The 18,765-nt window shown below is 28.3% G+C and overlaps 2 protein-coding genes across 2 annotated transcripts in view; one reads left to right on the top strand and one right to left on the bottom strand.

The window, feature by feature from the left end:
* The window catches only part of LOC105617411, a 39,674-nt gene extending 36,013 nt beyond the window's left edge, over window positions 1-3,661 (top strand). The window contains exons 5-7 of the mRNA XM_012198965.1: window positions 2,901-3,033; window positions 3,194-3,305; window positions 3,563-3,661. Coding sequence (XP_012054355.1) covers window positions 2,901-3,033; window positions 3,194-3,305; window positions 3,563-3,661 — 344 coding nt within the window. The remainder of the gene's footprint in view (window positions 1-2,900; window positions 3,034-3,193; window positions 3,306-3,562) is intronic.
* Window positions 3,662-9,418: 5,757 nt separating this feature from the next.
* On the bottom strand, window positions 9,419-18,407 carry LOC105617661 (protein PFC0760c-like). The gene is made up of 18 exons (XM_012199218.1): window positions 18,272-18,407; window positions 16,849-16,919; window positions 16,599-16,737; window positions 15,908-16,085; window positions 15,624-15,758; window positions 15,271-15,549; window positions 14,031-15,044; window positions 12,912-13,055; window positions 12,628-12,752; window positions 12,463-12,579; window positions 11,662-12,382; window positions 11,268-11,394; window positions 10,819-11,023; window positions 10,543-10,723; window positions 10,197-10,367; window positions 9,972-10,124; window positions 9,757-9,849; window positions 9,419-9,639 (listed from the first exon to the last, which is right to left on the bottom strand). Exons 1-18 carry the CDS (start codon window positions 18,314-18,316, stop codon window positions 9,419-9,421), a joined length of 4,119 nt encoding a protein of 1,372 aa, XP_012054608.1. The 5' UTR covers window positions 18,317-18,407.
* Between the last annotated feature and the right edge of the window lie 358 nt (window positions 18,408-18,765).

Genomic DNA, 18,765 nt, shown 5'->3' on the forward strand with positions numbered 1-18,765 from the left:
ATATATATATATATATATATATATATATATATATATATATATATATATATATATATATTATTATTATTATTATATATATATATATATATATAAGGAAAATTAATTTTTAATGTACATACGATATATACAATAATAATAATAATAATAATAATAATATAAACAATAATAATATAAACAAAAATTATTTGTTTTTAATAAAAAGTATAGCCAATGCATTACTTCTTAATTTATATTCTATAAATATAAAAATAAATATATAATACAATTTATGTAATACAATTTCAAAAACATATTTTTTAATGTTTTGCTCATGTACTAATAAATAATTTCCGTCTATCTACCTCAATCTTCAAAATTTCGTGAGATCTTGGTGATATTATTTCAGCAGAATCTCCTTGATTAACTTCTGATCTTCAAAGAAATTCCAATAAATGTCCTTGACCATAAGTTCGAAATCGAGTTTCGGAATCTAATCGTGAATTAATATTGGCACCTTTATGAAGATTTCTTTGTTCATTACAGGAAGTTGGAGCATTACGTTCCTAACAGTGAAGTAAAATAAACAAGTTTACACGGATTTAGAATGTTCTTTGTGCATTAACAATAGTAGAAAGAAAAGTGTATGAAAAACAAAAATTATTGACAAATGCAATAAATTATTAATAATGAAATAAGTATCTTTGTTAAGAATTGATAAGAAACATCGCATTTGCACGTTACTTTCAATTTATATTGTAAACTTTACAATTGCATATTATATTTATTTTAAATTATAAGAAGTACCACATTTGCACGTTATTTCTATTGAAAAGTTGACAGTATCAATCCACTGTACAATTCACAATCAGTGCCGCTTATGCTACTAGCCTATTGCACATAGGAACACATCTATTTCCTACATAGCGTTGCATTAATAAGACGCATTATAATTACTTTTTTCACGTTAACAAAGTACAAACAAAATAATACGTCAGCAAATCTATTTTCTGCATAGCATCACACTAATAAGACGCAACGTCTTAGTAATACATTATTCATGTCAATATTAAATACTGGAATTAGCTGCTCTACGATGAAAATGAAATGAATAAAATTTTATAAACATAATAATTTCTTTATTCATGCTTTGTTTTTAATTGTCCAAAATATTTCGTACATTCTTTCATATATCTTCAAAAGATTTGACTGATTTTAGCAATTTTACAAAGTCACTATTATTGTTGGTACTTATTATGATGAATATTACTTAAAAAAACTTATTTCAATAGTCATTACTGTACTGATATTGCATTGTAACGAATTGTGTTTATCCTCATCGCTATTTCACGCAGCTAACGCAGTATGAAATGAATATGGAACGTGTATATAGAAACGATTTCATTCATACCTGAAAAATAATTTTTCGGAGCGTGATTTTAATACACATTATTTTCAGCGTAAAATTTAATTTTCTCTTTAATTTTCGAAAAATTAAAAAATTTTTTTTACTATAGTTATAAAGTACTTTTGAAGTTCATTCAATTTACATTCTGGAAAATTTTTTCAATCTCTTTTAGTTTTGAAGATATTCACTTCGTTTTTTTTTCTTTTTTTTTCAAGGTAGGTTTCCACCTCTTTAAGATGCAACTCAATCAATATAAAAAAATACTCTTATTTTCTTATCTCTTTATCTCTTATTCTTGTCCATAGAACAACATATTAAAAGCTCATTTTAATCGGAGGAGGATTGGTTGTGTTTCCTTGTAAGATAACACTAAATAAAAATTTTTTTTGTTATATATGTATGTGTTTGTTTTACTTATAAAAATAATCGAATAACACGAATAAAATCATTTTCTTATTTATACCACAAATATGCATTGAGCGTATATGGGGGTCATTTACGTTCATGCTCAATTTTAAATTCGCTGTTCAACAAGAAAATGACGCTCACTGTCAGACCTTCACGAGCACCTTTCTCCACCCCATAAGTTTTTTTTAAGGAGTAGAACGACACGCCTGTATTCATTTGTTACTATTTACTACTACTTACTTACTGTGACGTCTGAAAGAGTGAGGAATAAGAATAAGGAATAAATAGAAATAGTCAGAAGTCAATCTCATTTTCTAGCTAGAGTACACAATAGTATTGTAGTTGTAGGGAGTTCTCTGTATCCGTAATAATATTTAACAGCAAAAATCATGTAGAGAGGATTTGGTTAAATTTCGTAAAATGTAGGCATTTTGATAATTTGGCAAATACAATTTTTGCGTATGGCAACTAGCATAAATGGTGTCTCTTGAGACGTTGCACATGGCGTGTGTGCACTAGACTTCAGACATTATATAAACACTTTTTAGATTTTGATTCTGGACGCAGGGACAAACGTAGGAAATTTGCGAGCGCACGTACGGCCGATCAGGCGGGTGTTCGCCATTATTCGAAGCGCTTCCGGGTACACGATCTCAACGAATTATTTTTTTTAATCGGTAGTAATTTCAGGCATTTTATTCGCACTTTTCGTTTGAAACGCCTGGACATAAACATGGAAAATTTTCGGTCACATGTATATATGAGTGATATCTTCAATTGTCTGTTATTTCAATGTGGGCACTGTGAGCTTATATTTAATTTTCGCTCTACGAACGCTCCTCCAAACTTCAATCACATATTAATATCATTAATTCAATTTATTGTATATTACTGACAAACTCTAGACAAAAATATTACACTTTTTATCGTATTTAACAACATTTGTAATTTGAAAACTAAAGTCTTTCACGGAACTTCTTTTTTGTTACCAAAATATAATTAAAGTAAATAGAATTATTAAATCGCATAAGTATTGAAGTATCATATATTATTTCTTTTCCGAATATATTATTTAACAAAGTGGAAATAAAAATGATTTTTTTTATAGCTTCACGGCAACGAGTAATGTTGGAGACAGCCAGCATCGCCGGCGGTGCCACAATAGCAGTATTCCTCGTCGTTATCATTTGTATAGCGGCTTATATCCATTGTAAGCGAAAACAGAAGGAATTACGATCGAGGTAATTAATATTATTTATTATTTATTATTTCTCGTTATTTTAGTTATAGTAGAACTCGATCACAACTTTAACTTCTCGAAGGAATTCACAACTCTCTTATTATGGTACAGATTCAGACTCACAGTAAATATTACATTCAGCTTTTTTCTTTTCATTGCAGCAATAACTGCGTCGATACGGTGGATGGTCCTGGCCGAGATCCGGAGCTGAGGCCGTTTAGCAACCGCAGCCGCTCTCTTATGATCTTCATGGCCAAGAATTCTAACAACTCGGTAAGATAATGTGTGTGTGTGTGTGTGTGTGTGTGTGTGTGCGTGCGTGCGTGCGTGCGTGCGTGCGTGCGTGCGTGCGTGCGTGCGTGCGTGCGTGCGTGCGTGCGTGCGTGCGTGCGTGCGTGCGTGCGTGCGTGCGTATGTGTGTGTCACGCAGTTCTATCTAAATATTAATGTTGATTAGATGCGAAATGCAGATTCCAATAATTCGCGACAATCAATAATAATAATACATCATTCGAAATATCTTTTCTTAGGCGACGATAGAACAAACGAGAATGCCCAATTGGAATTGTCCAGAAACGGAATCGATGAGGATGGCATCCATCAGCGAGAATAAGCCCTCGAGCCAATAGCGAACTACGTGACGCGTCGTCCATATACAATGTTTTGCTGCAAGGATTCGTTATCGGCGATACTCGAGACGTACAAAAGATCGTCGAATAAACTACTCGATTAGTTGAAGGTAGTTTGAAATATCTCGACAGCAGCGGCCTTTAGTAGCCTTTATTAGCGAACGTATTGGAAATAATCCCACTATTTGATTCAGCGAGTGATTGACCATCCTAACGCGGTGCTGAAAAAAAACGAACATAAATCAAGTACGATTTCTAAGCTGATGACACGTACGGCACGACAATATTGGCTCTTTTCGATTATTATATCGTAATATCAAGACATTCCCCGTATTGTCGCACTCATGTACTCCGTTTGATCGAAGGGACGTTTAATGCTCGTCGATTATTGTGTATTCCTTCTACAGCTCGATGGACGATTCACGAAGAATCTTACGTTCAAAAGTTTAAAAGTGGAACAAGACTTCGCATGAATAACGTGACGTTCGAGGACGAAACGTTTCCGTAGATTCTTCTGTGAAAGTGACAGATTCGCGACCATTGAATGTTGGTTTTTATGTAAACGTTTGTATAGTATCGCGTCTTATTGTCATCACTCATCAACGAATAAAAAAGAAAGAAAAACAATACACGCATCACACATATACACACACATACACACGCGCGCGCGCGCGCACACAGTTGTAAAAGTAGTGCCTTTCTACTCTCGTTTGTAAGAAAGCAAATAGTTGTGCTACACCTGATCAAGTAAGATCAAATAAGAATGAGAGAAAGAAAATTGTCTGTGTATTTCTCTCGTTAAAATTAGCGATGAGCGTCGTCCAATTGCTAACCGTGTTACGAGCGCAGGACGCTGATACACGCTAGTGACAAAATCTTGTAAAACATTGAGAAATCAATAGCTGCAAAGCGCTGATAGTAGACAAGGTAAAGCCTTTGATCCTTGGTACGTATGCTACTTGTACTTTATCCTAACTTTGTTATTCGTAAAAGACTTTAATCTGATATATCTCCGGATACATATGATAATATATAAACATAAATACGTTCTACAATAGCTCATATTCTCGTCGCAGAGGTCTAATACATTGCGATTAGATCTAGTAATTTACATTATACTTTCACTAGGCTCTTCCAAAGAATGTTCGTGAACGCGATGGAACGTACTATTAGTATCAAAGGGTTAATGAACATATGTGTCTTACGTAGAAATATCTAAGATTTAAATCTAGATTAAATCCGATGTCTTACCAGAAAGCAATAGTTCCCTAAGCACATGTGAAATACATTTTGCCGCTAATAATAGAGATGCTATTTATTACTAATCGGTTAGAAAGTCTATTGACGTCAGATCGCCATCCGGCGTTGTACTGTTATATATTGACAAATATTTTCTCAAGACGTTTTGCTCCTATAATGCGAAATATCGTTTACCAAATCTTAGGCACACAAAAATGACGTACTTATAGTGAATTAATTTTCGTTTCCATATCTGCAATTAAAAGCGATAAAAATTTAAAAAAAACTGGAATTAAAAACACGTTAGCTATTATTACAAGATAAAGCAACAAATACGGTAGAATAATAAATTCAATGACTTTGCGCAGATCATAATTTGCTAATTTCCTGTAAAACTGCGACTAAATAACTTCATCTGTTTGCATAGATGAGAGTTAATATGAAATTCAAAGAATACTTTTCGTCCTATTTATCTCGATATTGAATGATATACGCATATATAATTTCAAATATTAATTTCGAATATCATTTCTCATTAATATTCATCTCGTACGTAAAATAAAAAATAAAATGCCGGCATTGTTGTTTCGTAAAATCAAGAAAATTGCTATGTTTAATATTAAATTATATTGATCATGCATCATTCTCTCTTGTTTCATTATTTATTTATTTAAATAAAAGGCTCAGTCTCCGATTACATGCACAATTGCTACCAGATTTATAATTTTTTTTACATCTCATTTCTCTATTCTCAAAATTTTTCCAACTTTCAGATTGCTTTACAGTTTATGCAGTATTACAAATATTATGTTAATAATGCAACAGAGTGGAATTGATATGTATATTTGGAGATATTTCATCGCGTACAGAAAGATGGGCCTTCTTGTCATTTTGTCTCAGTTTCTTGTAAATAGTAAATTATTTTACGTTAAATATATCTCGGATCGTAAGCTATATTAATTATAAAAAACAATGTTTTCGCCACATCGTATTACTACGTTCCATCAGCCTGATACCTCATCGTACCATGATGCACTGCGCTTAAAAAAAAAACCGAATGCATATTTTTATAATTATATAATTTGTTAAAAGGAAACATACCTAATGGAGTGACAGAACAGGTACTGAAGACATTAAACGACGATAGTAATTTGTATATTTGTAGATACTCTCGAGTATATAAAAAAGGAAAGCTTCCAAACATTGTTTTGTTTCATCTTTTTCATATTAATCACTCACCCGTCGCTCGTCGCTTTGAGACACGTTAGTTATGACAACAAACGGCTTTCTCTATTCAAACTACTCAAGATTTCTGCTTACTACAAAAAGATAGAGCTAAAGAGAAAGAGAAAAAAAACTTAATGTAAGAATCGAAAGCGTGGCCTAAACATTTATAAAAGCGAATATACAGATGGTATTTTTATTATTTATAAATAGTCCTCATTAACAAAATGTATTCTAATTTAATTTCCCATATTTCATATTGTACGTGGTTCCTAATTTATTATTACTATATATATTACGTAATATATAATGATAATAATAATAATACGTACGTATACTATTATTATTATTATTATTATTATTATTATTATTAACTAATGTAATTAATTATGACTATTTGTTTACTATTAGAAATTATTCTTATTATTTCAATAAAACTATTTAATAAGGACTTGTTTGTGAAAAGGAATGTATGAAATACACAGTATCGAAACGAGTGCTGAGAATAGAATGTGTGATTGTGTGCACTGTGTCACATCCAAATCCAGAATGCGTATTTAATACAGAACTATCGGATGGCATGAAAGAAAAAAAATGGCCTTTGCTTCTAATTTTAAGATGCTATTTCTAAAAAATTTATTAATAAAGTACTCGCTATAATATCTTGGAATTAATACTTCCATTGTATACATATATGTATAGCTAAACTTGGCTTAGCGTTGAGACACTACCGTGTCTCCAGATAATAAAATTGTCACTTGTCCTATATTTTAAACATATGTTTTCTTTTGTTTCCAAATCAAATGATAATATTCATTGTTCCATATTCTAAACAAATACACACAACAAAATTATTGCTGGAACATTAGCGTATGACATTGTAATTGAAGATAATCTATGCGGAGATCTTGAATTTAAGACCTTTCTTTTTCATGTCATTCGATGATTAACTAGTATTTCCACTAATCTAATGCTTTTCCTTGACTCGGCCGAATCCAAACCAATCAAACGAGAGCCTTATTATGATTTGTATCTTGTAAATTGTCGTCAGAGATGATAAATGAAGCATTATGATAACCAGCTTTGAGAGGGTAATAATTTATACAATTAGTGTATCATACAGATGACATTTTATTACATCAGATAACATCGCGTATTGTATTCTGTGCGAATACACACAAATATAAAAACGACACCAAAATGTCATCCAAAAACATGATATAAATGCGGTTTCCTTCGCGCACCATCGATAATTATCTCTTACTATATAGTTGAAGTAAATAGCATTATTTAAATTATATCATGTTGAGTTAATTGTAATTTTAGATGTATGAAATAATACTATTAAACGATGCATTTCTTATAGTCAAACGAAAGATGTATACGCTGCTCAAAATTAGTTTACTCAAAATTAATAACTATTAGTAAATGCGAATTTTTAATTTAAAAAATTTGACTATTTTCGATTCAATATATCATAAAATACGATTATATATGACATATATTTTCTTTATTGTTCCAAATTTCTTGTCGATTTTCATATACTATCATAGTTAGAATTTTGGCGCACAACTCCATGAAATTGCTAAAAATCAAAATAAAGAATAAACAATATTTTACGAAACTTCATTCTCAATTTGCAATAGTATTGTGATATCATTCGTTGATCAATTTAGTTATAACGATTAGTCAATACGAAAGCAATAATATTAACTGATGCTTACAGCCATTAATTTTTTATTCTGTTAAATGATACCATTTTATTCAAATTCCCAAATCTTTATTCCGCGTCACTCTCCGATGGCTGGTTCTTAGAAATGACAATCCTTATGTTCATTCTTGCGGGTATTTTATGATGGTGGATAATAGTGGATTAGATATACCAAACTTTTATAATATGCTATCCGACATCACATACCAAAGATTCAGTTAATTTGGAAATGGCTAAGAATTGATCTGAAAGTTGCTAAACCACGTTTTAACAAAGGTAAAAAGAGAGATATTATCGATCGGCAATGTTGCATCAAAACATTGTTATTATTTTTGTAAAAAAACCTTGTACATGTACTAACTTAGCGTGCTCTGTGAATGAAAACTTACGATATGTTAAATATTATCTATTATTATTATTATTATTATTATTATTATATATTATTATTGCTACTATAATTACTTTTATCATTATTATATTAAAATAAAAACTATAAAATCTCTCTTGTTTGAAAATTTTTAAATCACGTGATCGATGTTTGACGCGATTTATTCATTTTATTAGATCTTATTTTTTTTATTGATATTCTAATATATACACATCCGGCGAGATTCTTGTGATATATATTTCGAATAATATTAAAGTAAAATAATATCAATTGAAATGATTTACTGTTAACGTTTATTCTACAATGCTATTTCAGAAATGCTATTTAATTCAATGTGTTGCTCATGAAATAGATCGAAATGTTATAATCATACAAATATCTCATTTTATTTCATTTTATCACTGAATAACATTGTATTTAAGGAATATAAAATGTATTAAATTTTAGTCAAATCCAATAGTAGATGTTGATACTTACAAAATAGTTATTTATAATTCTTTATCATGATTTTATTGATTTTAATTATGTTTTATTCATTTCTTTAAATTATTATTTAGTTCGGCCACACAATGTATAGATGTATTATTTTTAAGTCTTTCGAATCTTTAAATGAAAATCAGAGAGTAATTATTTGATATTATGAGATATTTAACAGAAGAATTACGTGAAAATTAATAAGCAATATAAAGGCGTTAATTTTATAATATTTATATATATTTTTACAAGAGGAAATATCAATTTGTTCTAAATAAAAAGAAAACATTTTAATATTTTATAATAAAATAAAATGTAATTTTCTTCTATAAATACTAGAACTAAAAAACGGTTTTTTAACAACAAGCAGAACTGTACAGAATTTAAGAGTGAAAATTAATCCACATTTAAAAAATAAATATATATTCTAATATGTGTAAATTAATAGAAAAATTAAATAATTATATTAGATAAACATGACAAGCAAGATGACAACAGCGAAATAAAACTACATGTTATATCAAATATAAACTATAAGTATTATAACTTCGCTAAAATCAAACAATAATTGGTATTTCAAATTTTGAACATTAAACGTTATGTTCGTAATCAACATATTTCTTATTGTAATTCTGCTTAATTAAAAATATTATTGTTAGCATTGAGTTGTTGATTACACAAAGATTTAACAACAAATTACACTTACTTAATTTCATCAACTTCAAGTTTTACTTTGGATAAGTTTAATATTTTTTTTCTGTAAATATTCTTTCCAAAATTTTGAAGTACGTGTATGTAAGAACGTCTGCAGTTGTGTGTCGACAATCGGTCTTAAAGATTTACTCGGCGTCCATTTTATTACAGGCCACGATATAACATCGAATTTTTGTCTGGAAAGGCTGAGCAATGCAGATATTATGCCTTCTTGTTGATCGTGTGAACCTATTTAAAAAATTAATCAGATTATATATGTATAGATTATATATGTGTATATAAAAATATATGTTATCGGTGTGTTGAAAATTAGTTTTTCATACACATGAAAAATGAATGTACTACCTTGGCCAGATTGGATAAGGACACAGAGCTGTTCAGAGATGTCGTGCACAATTTGATTTTTATCTTGTAATGGAAATGCGCGCAAAAGCCTTCCTGTAAGTAATAATATAATATCGAATACATTAGTATTCCTTCATCAAAAATATAATATAATATAATATAATATAATATAATAATTTAATAATAATATAATACAATAATTTTAAAAAATTTACCGAGTAAAGAAAATGCACTGTATATGCAGGGATGTTGATTACTTATAATCATTGGTAATAGAACAGATTCAATAATATTTTTATATGTCCATTGTGCCTTTTCTCGCTTTGCAATAAGTATAATAGCTGTATCCAAACCCTCGATCCGTTTAGCTAAACAAAATATAATTTGCAGTTAATTAATATAATAGAAAAAAAATGTGCGATAATGGCAAATATGTTTACCTTTAAGAACAGTCATAAGTTCCTTAACAATATCATTTACTGTTTCGCTAGTATAGTTATGACATCTCGATACCAATGATTTTAAATGCTTTAATTTCTTTAATATTCGGTCCTTATCGGTACTAATATGTAGTGAGTTGATAAGAAAGGCTATGCATTTTGATAATATTTCTGGAAGAATTAAACAATATACATTAAACAATATACATTTATAAACATAAACGATGCAATTTTGTGCACAATTTCAATGATTAAAGCTGAAGTCATTCATTACTATGTCAGTGATGTATCGAATTTATTGTTGTTTTTCTTGACAAACTAGCTTTTCTTGCAATGTATATGATACCTTTGTTCGTCTCAGCATTCGGAAGAACTTCAGACCAGCACATTAATATTGTATTTAAAACAGCTATTGATTTCAGATTCATGCAATAGAGAGCACTGCAACACATCATGCGTACTTTTTCTCTATCCTTCTGAATACGTGACAGAACGACATATATCCGTGTGAGCGAATCAATCGGGTCCTACATAAAAATATTAATAATTTAAAACTGAAAAGTTGTTATCATAACAACATGATTTAAATTATTATATTCTATTATAGACAAATAAAATATACCTTCACATCACTATCAAGTCTAAACATATGAAATTCGATGGCGGCTTGTACGAAATAAATCACCATTGGTTTCGATGCTTCTAAATCGAATAATAACGTTACGATCTTCTGTTCAAATTTCGTCATCAATGGTGCTGGGGGAGTAAATGATTTATCCAAAGCTTCTGTATGATCGACTTCGTCTATTATAAACTCTACTATGCATCTAAAATGGACGCAAAAGAAATATTATTTTCCTCTTTTTATTCATTTAATATGCAAACTTCTAATTTTATTGCTTCATTTTAACCAATGCTTTAATGTTTCTGTAGTTAAACAAGATAAATGTTGAATTATTGGGGAACTAATTGTTTGCTATATACTGCTCTATTAATATAATGAAATAATTAATATATGTAACTTAATCTGACATTTTTACATATTTAAAAGTCACAAAATGGCATACTAACTTGGCTATGATACGAGGTCCGCAAGTATTTTTCAATTTTACTTTTATATCGTCATGTATAGAATTATATATAGAATCTTTCCAATCACTATTCATAAGTCGTCGTAGTTGCTTCTTTACAAATTTGTCTAAAACATGTGATATACAGAATTAAATTAATAATCTTGTTTAAAAGAATAGTATATTTTAAGAGAAAGCATTTAAAACTAAGAGTTTTTTTAAACTTCTTTAAGAAAAAAATATATTTTGAAATATACTTTCTATAAAATTTTTATATATATTTATGTTTATATCAATTATTGAAACCTGGAATATAGATTGTTAGATCTAAATATAATTGTTTTTTTATTCATTTCAAAAGTTACATCTTGAAATCATATTTTTGTTAAATATACCTGTTATCTTACAAGCGTATTTTATTTCTTTACATGATAATTTATGTTTTTTGGTACATTTCTTTTTGTTAATATATTTATATAATCGTGATATTGGCGCCTGAGATTCCTCGAAATTATGAGGGACAAAGACAAGTTCCATTTTTTTATTTCGTTGATTCATGACTAGATTTTTATTTTGAGTTTTTATTTCGATAGCCTGCATCTTAATTACTCTATTACTAATACAAGTTTTTTCTTGTATGTTTCTTGCATTATTCATTTCATTGATGTCTCTCGATAATGGTGAACATGGAACTGCAACAGTCCCGTCAGATATTCCGCTATTATTGTAATCTTCATTTCGCATTGCTTCCACGTTTGATCGATCAGATAGAACCGATGATTCATCATTTGAAATGTGATCGTTGTGACTCTTATTTCCAAATATCTCAGAAGCATATTCCAATTCAGCGATTGGCGACATCTCTTTTCTAGTTTTAATTGTATCCAATGTTTCACTAACTTTGTCATGTTTTAAGTCTTTATATATAGAGCGGGTAATAACACGTGTTCTCAATGAAATTGATTTTTCAAGTTTTAAATTATTCGCTGTACCATTTACAATATTGTTATGTACTACATTCGACTCGTCACTATTGTTCAAAGTCTCTCCTACTACTCTATCTATTGAAATATTTTTGTTGATTGTATCTTCAATCACATCATCACATTTCGCAAGCTCAGCATGTTCAATATTAATAGCAGGTGGAGTGATATCATTATTTTGAAGAGAATTTTCAATATTCATCAAATTTAAATTTTTTCGTTTATAGGTCTTTCGTCAATACTATTTGTTTCGATAGACTTGACAACGTTTTCCTCATCACATTTCTTATTTATTATAGGATTCTTCTTGCTTTCAATTAATGAATTATCCTTGTCAATATTTAATTGTTGATTTACATTATTTTTTTGTCGAATCGCTAAAGTAGCTAAAATAGCTATATTTCTTATCGTACAATGTGTAGAATTATTTCTATTGACGCTCAATTGATGAACTGACATTTTTGGAGTATGTGCGATTCGTACTTTTTTCGGTTCATAATGGTTAGAGCATAATTTATCATCTGTTTGTTTATTTGTGGACTCTGCTTGTATATCTAAATTTCTTTTCAAATTTTTAATATGATTTAATGAACTATCATTAATCTCTTTTTCGTTTTCAATTCGCGGTTTTTTTGCTAATTCAAGATTTTCAAAATTGTGATCTGAATATGATTTAATATTCTCTTGCTTATTTATACGCGAAATTGATTGCTTCTTTCTCTTTAAATTTCGTAAATTCTTTAATAAGCGATCACCAACTTTAGCTTTCTGTATATTTTGGCCTTTTCTCATTATATTACGTTTTTCTACATTAATAACGATACTTTTATTATGAGCAAGATCAGTGGAATTTTCATTGTTAGATATCATTCTAGTTTTTGTCTGGCTATCCATATCAACAATTTCTACATTATCTTGGCTTAAGATATTATCGCTTGTGTTTATTTTAAACTCATCTTTGTATATATTTTGGCACTTTCTTTTTATTTCAATTTTGTCTGCATTAATATCAACAATTTTGCCATCAATAGTAAAATTTTCATTATTAGCTAATAATATTGTTCTAGTTTCTGTCTGGTTATTCGTATCAGTAGTTTCTACATTACTTTTGCTTAAAAGATTATCGCTTGCATGTATTTCATCAAGTTTATCTTCATTTATATTTTGGTCCTTTGTTTTTATTTTATTTTCTTCTGCATTCACGTCAATTTTATTATAAGCATGATAAGTGGAATTTGTATCGTTAGATAAGAATATTGTTCTAGCTTCTATCTGATTATCCATATCAATAGCTTTTACATTATTTTTGTCGAAAAGATCATCGCTTGCATATATTTCGCTAATCTTATCGTTATGCATATTTTGACTCTTTCTTTTCATTTCACTTTCTGTGTTAATATCAACAATTTTGCCATTATCAATAGAATTTTCATTAGATATATTTCTAGTTTCTATCTGAATATCAATAGTATGATTACTTAAGAAATCATCTCTTGTGTACATTTCATCAACTTGATCTTTATGCATACTTTGGCCCTTTCTTTCTATTTTATTTTTTTCTGCATTAATGTCGATAATTTTATCTTTAGTATAATCAGAAAAATTTTCATCTTTAAATAAAGATATCATTCCAATTTTCTGGTTATCCATATCGATATCTTCTATATTATCTTTATGTGAGATATTATCATTTGCATATATTTCATTAAACTTATCTTTATGTATAATTTCATCTTTTTTTATTATTTTATTTTCCTCTGTATTAATGTCAATAGTTTTGCCAGCATGATCTAAAGATTTTTTATTGTTAGACAAGGACATTGTTCCAGTTTCAGTTTGATTATCTACATCGTTAGCGTCTACTACATTATTTTTATTTAAGATATCATTGTTTACATATAATTTGTCAATGCTTAAACGTGACATCGTAAAATTATTTTCAACAGGTACTACTTCTACTGAATGCAATGTATTTTGCTTATGAAGTAACTCTTTGTCGATTTCAATGTCATTAAGAGATGTGCTGGATATATTTATATTGGAATATGAATTCTTATGTACACTCGACAATATATTCTTAGATGTATGATTAAATTGTAAAACATCAATAATATTCGTAGCATTCTCAGTTTTATCACAACATGTATCTCGTACTCGTTCATTTTCATCAAAATTTTCAATTTTCGAAAACATGCTTTTATATGCGTTACATGATTGTCTCCTTTTTAGCTCTGTCCTTTTTGAGCAACAAATACACTTTTCCGAATCGATATCTCGCTCATTTTTAGGACATGCTTCTTTTTTCTCATTGAAATATTCTGCTACACCTTTACAGATTAAAGAAATTAGATTCGAATTTAGCGAGATATCATCCTTATGATTCATAACGCAACGACAACGAGAATTAGTATCTATTTTTTTCTTCAATCTTCGAAACTTTTTCATTTTACTTTTTAATGATTGGATTTTTCTTTTCATTTTTTTAATAGATATAGAATGTTTAACTAGTAAATCATCAGAACAGAAATGCTCCCTTGCACAGTTATTATTTTGAGACAAGGTAGGAATTGCATTGAGATTACTGGATATATTGGTTACAAGTGGTATATGTGAAATATCCGTATTTCTTAATTCAACATTTTCGCAAATTTGTGTCATTGTGGATGACCTTCCCGATTGTGATTTTATATTGCCTGCTATTGAATCACTATATGGGCTGTAAGGACATAAATGAGGTATAGATGATATTTTAGAGAGAGAGTCTTCATTTCTATTTGTAAAATCCAGGTAGGTATCTAAAAATTAAAAATAGATGTAAACATAATAAATCTAATAATACAATGTAATATAGATATATTATACAGAGTATCCGGAAAATCGCCCGCAATACTTCGGGAAGTGATTCGGGACCCAAAAAGAAGGAAAAAAGTTATATAAGTTGATATAGCTTTTTTCCGGACATCTTGTATACAATAAAAGAATGTATATGATTAACGCATATGACATTGCACTGTTACTTACTAGATAATGAACATGGCGGCGAATAAATCTTTTTCGGTGAAGGAGGCAAATCTTTCTCAATTAATTTTGGACATGCAACCATAGTTTTGAATATTTTTTCAGGAGTCAACTCTGGGGACAAATGAGCTTCACATTTTTCACAAAACAATGGATGTGGATCATTTTTTGTGTGATAAAATTCATCAGTCATAATATTTTGGTCTCGTACTTCGCATTTTATGCTTGATTCAATATTACACAGTGATACATTAATACCAATATCTGAAGTAGGTTTTATACCTATAAATGATTCACATAATAAGTAACAATAAAAAAATAAGTGCTTTAAGTTTTGTACTTTCTTTTGTACTGACTTATACTTTGCTTAGACGTATCAACATCTGTAGAAATTATCTTTTTCTCCTTTTTTTTACCACCTTTTTTCGTCACAGTTGATATATCATCCTTTTTTAACATTTTTAATTCATGTTCCAATTCTTTAATTTTATCTGACAAACAAAGAATAAATCTTATTTAGACATAAATAATAAACAAATTTAATTTTTGTATATATCGCATAATATATACATAAGAAATAACACAGATAATAGAAATAACAGAAATAATACAATATAAAAGAGATTTAATTTATCGTTACCTTCGAAGGATGACTTGTCCAAATTATGTTCCATAATTTTAGCTGATTGTTCTTCTTCTAGTTCTTTTATTTTACATGTTAATTGTTGTATACTCTGTTTATCTGCAGCTATATTTATGTTATAATCATTTATTTTGTTCGTTAATTTTTCATTACTTTGCTCATATTTTACAATTTTCTGAAATTTAAAAAATATTATTAACGTATAAGATATAATAATAATTAAAATAAAGAACGATACTTATAAAAAAATCTAATCAAGAATATTCACATCAATATAAACAGCCAATATGAGCAAACTATATAGCATAAATATATAAAATAAAATTATTTATTCATAATTAATTATTATTCATTGAGATATAATATTCACATTTTCAACCTCTAATGTAAAATTAAAGTTATAGCCAATATTTTCTTAAAAAGAATTTAAAGAAAATAAAAGCTAATAATAAAGCTAAATAATTACATACTACAAAAATACATACATTTATGCACTGTCAATTTTGTATTGCACTAAAATCTGCACTTGTCACGTATTGATGACACAAAACAATAATTTTTCAAAAAAATAAAAAAGCGTGTCAGTTAACATGCAAAAATAAATAGATTAACTTTTCGAACTAATTGTGATCGAAATTTGCTTATTCACGCAAAGTAAATATTCACAAAAATAGAATTATTTATTTACACATTTTAACTCCCTTATCTCATCCTTGGCGGACGAATAATCGGATATTATGTGTTTGGCCTCTTTCTTTGCGATTTCCAAATTTGATTTTAAATTTTCAACTTCTTTCATATTTTGAGTATATTGCTTAATTAAAATACTGAAACAGTAAAAATTTTATTAATTTTTTCATGATATTGATAGTATATCAAAATTAATTTAATAAAAAATTAATCTAATAAAAAAATAGAAACATTTAAGAAACACTTACTCTGTTTTGCACATTTTCTGTTTCAATAACAACATTGATTCTTTCGTTTTCTTTACTTTATAATCATGTTCCTGAAAATTTTTTGTTAAATCATATTTCAAATGATTGAAAAATACACAATTAACAAAAGCAGAAAAAAAAATTAAATATATGCGCTACTAAATATTCTTTAATCTTTAGCTAGTTATTCATAGTCTTGGAAATATATTTTAAAAATATTAATTTTTTTTAAATTGAAACCTGATTTGCATCAACATTAATTTGACTTTAAGAGATTCAAAACTCTCACTTTCTCTCTTTGAAGTTGAAAGAGAGGGAGAGTTTTAAGCCGCTTAAAGTCAACGTTGGTGCAACTATTAGAAATGTTTGCATAATATTGAATTTCATTTTATTTATATATACAGGGTGTTTTTTAAATAGCAGATACTAATCATACAGCGTTATTCCTAATTAAAAATTAAGTCGAAAAGTCAATTTTGCAATTTTCGGAATGGTTGACGAAATATTAATTTATAAATATTGCCGAATAAGCGCGTATGCGGCTGCCCAACCATTAACTATCACGAAAATTGCAAAATGATAGAAGACTTTTCAATTCAATTTTTAACGATTTTTAATCAGGAATGCTATATGATTAGTGTCTGCTATTTAAGAAACCCTGTATCTTACCAAACAAATACTAAAATGTGTAAAATATGTAAAATATAAAATATATTGTAAAAATTATTTAAGAAATGCAATTTAAATTTCATCAAATGTAAGCATGCTTATCTTTCTAAGATTAAACCTTACAGTATATATGAGTATGTTTTAAATTATTTTAGAAAATATAATTATATTTTATATAAAACAAAAGACATAAAAAATACATCCAATAATCATATAACCGTTTAATTTTTTTCAGTAGTCAATTATTTCTGCTAAAACACTTGAACTCATTAATCAAATACATTAAGATTAAGGATTTAGCTTTTATTTCTACACTGAATTGTATTAGAATTTTCCTCTGTTTTCATCAACTTTCGTACAGACATTTATTTCGCTTTATTAACAGAAAATATTAGCTATAATAACAAACATTGAAGAGAAAGAGAAAAGATGAAAAATACACAATTAATGTTCAATTATAAAAAGCAAATCCACAAGAAGACGAAACGATCTCGGTACCGGCATGTCGGCATGATCGCGATAATTTTCCGGCGGTCTAAAAATTTCAAGAGCATGTATACATTGCCTTAACGAATTTTCATACATTTTTTATACAATTCAGGCTAAGAAGAATTTTCTTTAAATGTCAAGAAGTATTTTTTTATGTATGTAGAATTAATTTAATGCTATAATTTAACCTAACCTAACCTCACATTTCCAACATGCATCCTCGCACAATTAAATTGTTTAAAAATGCATTCTGTTTAATACTTACGGTACTGTCTACGATATTATGAAAATTCATGCTATCATTATCCATATTATATTAAATAATAACGGATAATACTGATTTAGGAAAAAATTGGTCGGTTTCTGCACGTTTTGCTCCAACAAGTATGTACCGACACTTTTCCCGCTGTCAATTTTCGAACGGTGTATTCACGAAAACTATAGGTCTGTTCTTTATTCCTGCACCTAATGCAATAAGTTGAAGTGGAACGAACAGTGCTCTGTCCAAAATTCGATTGTCTACATCGATCAGTTTTATGTTCGATATTACAATTTTGATATTTAAATATTATATTTCTTAATTATGTTTCTAGTCACATCGAATAAATTACTCACTTTCTTTAACATTAATGATAAAATTTTGTTTATTCTATGATTTATAAAATATATTTTAATAAATCTAATAAATATATCTAATAAATAAATATATATGTATATATTATATATATATATATATATATATATATATATATATATATA

The sequence above is a fragment of the Atta cephalotes genome (genome assembly GCF_000143395.1).
Source record: "Atta cephalotes unplaced genomic scaffold scaffold00013, whole genome shotgun sequence".
In the NCBI taxonomy this organism is placed as follows: domain Eukaryota; kingdom Metazoa; phylum Arthropoda; class Insecta; order Hymenoptera; family Formicidae; genus Atta; species Atta cephalotes.